Raw genomic sequence first — 8,365 nt, 5'->3', positions numbered from 1 at the left:
AAAAAAATAACCTCAAAAACATATTCATATGTTTTACATTATGCCCCTGACATAGAAATTGATTTATTTTTAATTGAATTGTTAGTTATATCTACAATTAGGATCAATTATTAAGGTTTTTTTTACCGGAAAAAACAATAGCACACCGTTTGTGAATGGATTATTCCAGATCACCCGTTACGATGAAGCGTGCTGAACACGCCTTGATCAGGGTACCAGACAATGTTTGCACAAGTGATTCTTGTGCGCGCATATATCATGCAGTCTGTCTGGGCGACGGATAATCAATATAAATGTGTGTGTTGAGTAACCGGGGAACCTTCACTTCACAACCACTGAATCATTTTTTTTGCTCAAATGAACTAGATTTTTACTGCGTTTAGAGTTAACAGTAATCCTGAAATTGTCACCAACATGGGGCTGTCTGTGTCGAAAACAGATTTTGCTTGGGTGTACACAGATGAACCGCATTTAACGAGAAGAAAAGAAATGTTAAGTGAGTATCGTCAGATCGTCATGTTTTGATACACCGACTGTCAAATGAAATGTATTTCCTGACGTAATGCTTCCTCGGGCTGGTTACATAAAACACCATGTTGTGGGAAAGAATGTTGCAACCTGACGCCACTTCAGCGGTTAATTTGTTGTGTGCAAAGTCTATGGAGAGTCAAAACATTTAGTATTTCCTCACAAAATTGGAAATGTTTTACAGTCCCAGATTCTCATGTCTTAATGATTTTAATCACTCAGTTTTGCAATAATGACCTTCATTGACAATGATTGAGATGTGTATGAAGACAAAAGTGGCGTCAGGTTGCAACATTCTTTCCCCATAATATGAATGGAGTTGTAGATCCAGGATTTTTCTTAATAGGGGTTGGGCATGGTGTCTTCCCCTACAGTGGCTACTTACAAGTTACAGTAAAATTTGGCATGCATTGCCGTATGAATTAGGCTATCAAGTATGTTTTTTTTTTTTTAATCTTAATCTTATTCAGTTTATTAGCAAAAACAAAATAATGAAATTAGGCCTACTAAATAAGCCCCTAATAATATTTCTGTTTGGGTTAGGCAGGATGGGCATGATGGGGGCGATTGTGTAGTTAAAGTGGCCCCTCTTTCTTCAATTCAGTGTTCTTTTTTTTAAGTTCCATCATCATGATCATGTCCATATTATTATTAAACTTAAAGTATTTTTATGATTCCAAAATGACATCTAATCGACCAGCGACCAAACTTGATTAATCAACCATTATTAATCAACATTCCTTTGTGCTTTATTGCTCAGAAAAATACCCAGAGATCAAACGCTTGATGGGCCATGATGTGAACATCGCTTACATCATGGTTGCCATGGTGATTTTTCAAATCCTTACGGCGTACCTGCTCCGGAATGAACCGTGGATGACCATTGTCATCGTGGGTTACTGCTTTGGTGGTGTCATCAACCACGCGATGTCGCTCGCGCTCCACGAAGTCGGGCACAATTTGGCCTTCGGTCACAGTCGACCTATGTGGAACCGCATCATCGGGTTCATAGGGAACTGTGTTATTGGCGTTCCTGTGTCCATCTCCTTCAAGAGGTATCATCAGGATCATCACAAATATCAGGTACGGGAAATTAAACCCAAACAAAATTGATTTAGGAGACTACTACCGGCTTAGCCCAATTTCATGACTAAGCAAAGAAAACCTTTAAATGTGCAAAACATTTTGCACTCACAATTTGCACTCGGAGTTGCTCTGTGTTTGTCCAGAATTCTAGTAAGACTAATCGTTATCCTGACTCTTGACCTCTCCCTAGGGTGAGGAACATCTGGACCCAGACCTGCCCTCGGACTGGGAAGGCTACCTTTTCAGGAACGCCCCGACCAAGATGATCTGGATGCTGCTGCAGCCGTTCTTCTACGCCTTCCGCCCGATGCTGCGCCGTCCCAAGTCCCCGACGCGCTTGGAGATCCTTAACTACATCATCCAGATTGCCTTCAACGCCGCCATCATCTACTTCATCAGCTTCAAGGCCTACCTGTACTTAGTGATCGGCACGGTGATCTGCATGGGGATCCACCCAATGGCCGGTCACTTCATCTCGGAGCACTACCTGTTCAAGGAAGGACACGAGACGTACTCTTACTACGGGCCGTTCAATTACATCGCCTTCAATGTGGGGTATCACATGGAGCACCATGACTTCCCTAACATCCCTGGCAACAAACTTCCCTTGGTAAGCACTTCTATAAACGGTCACTTCCTTTTAATATTGCGAACCATTTTAAAATCCAGTTTATTCAATTAACCCTAACCCTCCAGGTTATTTTGGCTAGAAAACCCAAATAATTCTAACACCAGTTGTCAAAGTGAGGAGCCTGCCCAGTGCAACAAGTTGCAACAGGTAAAACAAATTTCACAGATTTCACGAAACTCTAAGACGCGTCTTTGGAAGGGTTACTCATCTTAACTCGCGACTTGTCCTAGGATCGATTTTGCCAAACTTAAGACGAGTTCAAGACATCCTAACTTCCTTAGGCCAAAAAAAAGAATAGTTCTGCTTCCGATTACATGCCTTTCAAAAATAGGGTCGGTCGGTCGGAATTTTTTTTTTTTTTTGCCAATTTTTTTTATGCAGATTGAATGGGGTATTCAATTATATGCGAAGTTTTAGCCTGAACTATTTCCATTGCACTACAAAAGCTATACACAAAATGGCCACAAAAAGTGAATAAAACCTACCTTAATTATTGTCAATATATTTATGTTCGATAATTCGTAAAAAAATTGTGGGAAATTCAGGTCGTTCGCACCATAGGCACAACGCTAGTCAAGAATGGGAGCTGGCCAAAACTCCGAAGTGTGTGATGCACTGTACATGTACATGTGTGGCCCGCGGCCAACGGGTCGAAAATTTCAGGAAACACGCTGCATTCCACTCCAAATACGAGTAGTGCGATCTCAAAATGAACTCTTGAACACGGAAAATACATACACAGACAAGCTAGATCAAATCTGTGATTTAACTTGCAAAAATGTTCTTTCTCCATCGGTGTTTTCTTGGCATTTTTACGATGTCTTTCTCAGCATTTTTACGATGTCGAGTCCGACCAGTTGACAGAGCACGTGCCTGCGCCTGCATAGCCATGCTAGCGCTAACGATCGCATAGCCGTGCACAGACTAGTTACCGCATTTTCATAATTGGCCCCTGCGCGGTGCGGCGGGAACCAGTCGTTGCCGCATTGCGCTTATTACGCACGTGATTATAGCTAGACATCGAATTGCGAAGTAGTTGAATCGCGCAGCGAATTTGTAAATAACGGAGGTTTCTTTTGAAAAAATAGCGAACGTAAGTAAGAAAACAATAAATACAAGCATTTTTTGATGCAAAAGGGTTGTTGAGAGGTATTTTGTGAAGACAGACAAGACATAAGGTTTTTATTTTTATTTATTCAATCATTTTTTTTTTTTTTTTTTTTGAATTGCCGATAAATTTTTTAGGGTCGCAGCCTAAAAATAGGGTCGGTCGGGTAACCGGAAGCAGAACTATTCTTTTTTTTGGCCTTAGCAACGCGGCTGAACTCATCTTAACTCAAGATCGGTCTGAGGGTCGTCTTATCTCACTAATGCGTGCGTTAATTTGTAATAATCGTCTGGAAATCATTGCAATATCTTCTCTTTAAAGATGAATATTGGCCTAGAGTTAGAGTTTCGAGGTAGAAAACCATTGTAGAAACAGATTTGAAAAGATTTCTGATATGTGGGTAGGTTTAATAAAAATAAGTTATTTACAAAATTTAATTATATGCCACCAACTAGTCAACTTTTTAAATAGAGTGATGATGACACGGGGAGCAAAAGTTACGCTATCGCATCTTGTGTAGAACTACCTTGTGTGTGAAATTTATTGAGTAGAGTTATTTTTCTGGCTAAAGTTCATGTTCAATGCGCGTGCGCGGGAAATTGGTTTCGCGCATTTCTTTTCAACGGCTGTTTCGTCAAGTGGTAAAAACAAACATGAAACATCCATTGAATTGGTAGTTTTGATGCGTCTTGCTAAAAGATGGGTGCAGTGAAATCGATCTTAGAATGTGTCTTTGCTAAGATCGATCTTAGAGCGGGGACTTGTCTTAAGTTCTAAGATGAGTCGCAAGATAAGACGAGTTTCGTGAAATCGGCCCCAGGTTACAAAAGTGGCATAGTTCCATAGATCTACATGTAGCTCCCATTGACTCGGCATTGGCAGTTCATGCACAGGTGGCCAAATACATCAAGGTCCCACAGACGTACACCTGTTTCAATGTGTTGCACCTGTGAGTGTAAGGGTTAATTGTCCCAAATCGGTTAGAATTCAGATCATACACTAAAATTGCCCACAAAATGAAATACACTATTTTTTTTTCATGGAGAATGAAATTTTCCAGTTGTTCCCCTTTTTTTATATTCAACTTGCCATTTGCTTGTGATAAAATGTTTTTAACGAGGCCAGTAGAAAAATCCAGCACTGGGTTAATATCCAATAGGTCATGATGGATGACGTGCAGTTCTTCATGTGCATGGTTTATGATTAAACTGATGACTTCACGCAAATGAATGCACGGTTCAAAGTCTAGTAGCCTGTGTCTATGTTTATCAGGAAAAAAAATCTTCCACAGTTATCTTTTTTTTATGTGAGGTAGTACATGTAGGTACATGTACATGTACACACAAAGAATTACATATACATGTACTGTGGAAGGCATTTTACAAAAGGGCGTGTCATGGACTTAATTTTACAAAATTGAGTGTAAGGCCCAAAAAAAAAATAAGTCGGTCTCTGGTCAGCGCGCGTCGATTTTAATCATGCGCGTCAATCTTTTTTTTTTTCAAAAATGTTCCGCGGTAGCTCCAACAGCGCCCTCTATTTCCGCACCTCATCAATTTTTTTACCAAAGAGCACCAAGGAAAGGGAAATTGCACCAAGGCAAATGATCGAAAGCACCAAGGCAAATTATGGAGGACACCAATGTACATGAGGACACCAAAAAAGCAAAATAGTACCCCACCTTGTCTGTACAATCCAAGCTTGAAAAAAAAAAAAAAGCCGCGTGGCCGCGTCAATTCCGGAACTTTGGTCTGACCAGAGACTGAATATTTTTTTTTTTGGGCCTAACCTTACCCTACCTGTTAACATTTTATGCACAGGGGTATGGGTAGGTTCGTGTAAACATCTGACAAAATATAACATTAGCAGGGGTAATATTGGGATTTTTGGGAGTTAAAGGAATTTTTTAAAAATGCTTGAAATCATGAAAAATTCTGACCACAATACCACATCAAAGACTTGCAAAGCCCTATGCCTCATGTAGGACTGTGGTAGATTTGAAATACATGTACTGTAGCTTCATGTAGGATTAACAGAATTTTGGATTCCATGCAAATAGAACACTCTAATATGGTTCGTATGAAATGTTTTCTAAACATGTAGGACCATTCTTTGGTGTTCTACTTAACCTTTCCCAGAAATGTTTACCCTACAAAAGTCAGATTTGTTTGGTTTTGAAGGAATCATTATGGGTGTAGGACAGTAAACCGTGCATACTTAATCTGACAAAATCCTACACGTTACTTAAGCTTTGTGGATTTTTGATGGGAATGAGTCCCTATTCAGAATGCCAATTGTTGGATTTATGCAGATTTTGCTACTGTTACTGTAGTAAAATTTTGTGCGACTGAAAAATTTGATTTGGGAGTGATATGGGAACATTCCAAAAATGTTGGAATTGAGTACGATTTCATATGTGCCACAATTCCATTTAAAATTGAATCCAATTCTATCCATCTAAATAAAGCAAATTGAGGAAAGTCCTTTCACAAATGTTTGAGAGTACTGAATTACTATGCAGCGTAATGAGAAGGTATACAACTTGTAAAAGTGCTAATTTGCGAGAGAATGACATGAAACATGTTTGAAGTGTCTGGAACCCAGTTTTGGGACAACTATTGATTCCTCAAAAATACAGAATCATAATTTCGATTCCAAGTTTGGAAAAATCTAGTCAATTCCGACCTGGAATCGCCCAAGCCAATTTTCGAGCCAAACTGCTATATTAAAGGGAATATACATCATTCGCTTTTGCTGTAATTTTCAGAAATGGATGGAATTGGGGGGTTGAAAATATGTAGCAAATATAGTTACACTGACTTTTTTGAGGTTTTGGGTTCGAAAATGCTATAAAAACCAAGAAAAACAATCGTTTTTCTGTAGTCTGGTTCCCTGACTCCATATAAGAAGAAACAGCAGTTTACATACATTCGGGAATTGTAAGGTCAGGGAACCAGTCTAGCTGGCTTGTACCCGTTCATAAATGTGTAATCGATTGCAAACAAGTGCGATGGTCAGTTGGGGCCAGTATTTGAAAAAAAAGCCAGTTTTTTCCAACGCTGGTCGGCCGACCAGCGTTGGAAATTGATACAAAAATACCACTTTTCTTGAAAATGACAGTATACCAGGTGCCATGATTTTACAGGATGCTTTACACTGTCATTCACTAACAGTCCAGCAAGGTATTTCAAAATGATTTGGTAGTTTTATTTTTTGATGTTTGCAAATGTTGTATTTTCTCTTTAAGACCTGCAAGTATATGAAATCATTGCCTTCTTGATTCAGTGTCAATCAATTGAACCAAATATCCTATCTTACCCTAATGCCAAGAGGTAAGGGTTTACACAAACCCAAGGTTTTGGTAAAGGTCTGACACAATATTAAAATTACCTCAGAATCTCATATCTGTATTTTGCTTTGGTTTCCTGTTAGATAAGGAAGATAGCTCCGGAGTACTACGATCCGTTGCCCAACCACGACTCCTTCGCCATGGTGGTGTGGAACTTCATCGTCAATCCGTCCTTTGGGCCCTACGCTCGGTGCAAGCGTCCTGATTCCATGGATCCACGGAACATTGACGCCTGGGAGAAGCACCTCCATGCATTTTGATGTCACAGTTAATTAAGAACGAAACTTGAGAAGAAAAAAAAATCAATACGTTAATGTGACTGAATCTTACACAAACCCTAGTCTGAACATTCGAACCCTCAATATTGATTTAAAGGATCCATGGGATGAATTTTTCTTAGGAACACATTTTTGTGCAACTTTCTACTCCTTTGACATCGCCGTTTGGTTGAATTTGATTGAAAGTGCACTTCTTTAAACATTTCAAATTTACCCTGCTTTTCCGGACAACTGAGGGCGCTGTTGCTGTGATGCCATTTTCAATTTGTTCAAATTGTGAACCCACAATTTGCTCATTGAAAACATTTGTGAGAAAGGTTTGCTCATTGGCTTACTGCCATGTACTGACACAGCGAATCACCAAAGAAAAGCAAATTTATGACAGCAAAATATCCAAAATTCTAGCAACTTTGCGTGTGGAAATAGCTGTAAAGTTGAGGTTTCTGCCCAGAATGACGTCACAGTCTTGTTCATGAATATGGAAATTTGCATTAGCATAAAAACCAAAAGACACCAAAATACCCTTGAAAATGACAAAAGGAAAATTGAAAATAAGGTTTAATGGGACACAAAGGTGCATTTTCAAATTGGATTGTGTGGCCCTTTAAATTTGAGATGGGTAATAATTATTTATGGGCCTTTTTTTTCATTCATGTAACATTTTACTATATATGAAGACTTCTATGGAGTTCCCTGGATTACAAATAACAAACACCATACATGTACATGTACATTCTTATTTATCTGTTTATTACATACTGCAAGCAACAAACTCTTGCTCATTTTGTGTGATTCAGTCACATACCGTATGTATGCATACATAGTAAAGGATTTAAGTTTCTCTTCCTTTGAATATTTTTGACTCTAGAAAATACGTACATGTAGCAAGTCTGTAAATTATAAGAAAACTCAAACATATCAGCGCTTTGCATGGTGTATACATACATCTGTGTGTACTGAATAAGCCTAAGACGTAATGACGTCGCGCTTTGTTTACATGTGCGCTTTCCTATGTAGTAGACCGTCCCCACTTTATCTGGCATCCCGACTTCGCTCCCATAGGAAAGCGCATACATAAACAAAGCCATTACGTCATTAGGTCTCAGGTCTATTAAACACACGATGTGGAAGTGGTGGTCTGTATTAGAATTGTTGGTCCTATTCAGTTACACTTTAAAGGATCTGAATGTTTTTTCCCGACTACAATTAAGAAAGTTTCCATCTTTTCTTACTGTAACAGAGATGCAACCTGCACAGAGCTGATATGGTCTCTTATGGTGCAGTGCAAACATCCGGTATTTGTTTGTGTTCTGTTTGCCTGTTTTATAAAACTGTTTTTAAAATTATTGAGATGTTGGTAGCAGTTCTATTTACTAGCGAGCAAA

The 8,365-nt window shown here is 39.0% G+C and overlaps 1 protein-coding gene across 1 annotated transcript; it reads left to right on the top strand.

Moving 5' to 3' along the window:
• The first annotated feature begins 217 nt into the window (after nt 1-217).
• On the top strand, nt 218-7,251 carry LOC119742691 (sphingolipid delta(4)-desaturase DES1-like). Its single transcript, XM_038218854.1, has 4 exons — nt 218-496; nt 1,289-1,611; nt 1,805-2,224; nt 6,786-7,251. Exons 1-4 carry the CDS (start codon nt 415-417, stop codon nt 6,960-6,962), a joined length of 1,002 nt encoding a protein of 333 aa, XP_038074782.1. The 5' UTR covers nt 218-414; the 3' UTR covers nt 6,963-7,251.
• The last annotated feature ends 1,114 nt before the right edge of the window (nt 7,252-8,365 follow it).

This window comes from Patiria miniata, unplaced genomic scaffold, assembly GCF_015706575.1.
Source record: "Patiria miniata isolate m_02_andy unplaced genomic scaffold, ASM1570657v1 HiC_scaffold_6, whole genome shotgun sequence".
Classification (NCBI taxonomy): Eukaryota; Metazoa; Echinodermata; class Asteroidea; order Valvatida; family Asterinidae; genus Patiria; species Patiria miniata.
The sequence above is the reverse complement of the archived record's forward strand: the minus strand, read 5'-3'. Positions and strand labels throughout refer to the sequence as shown.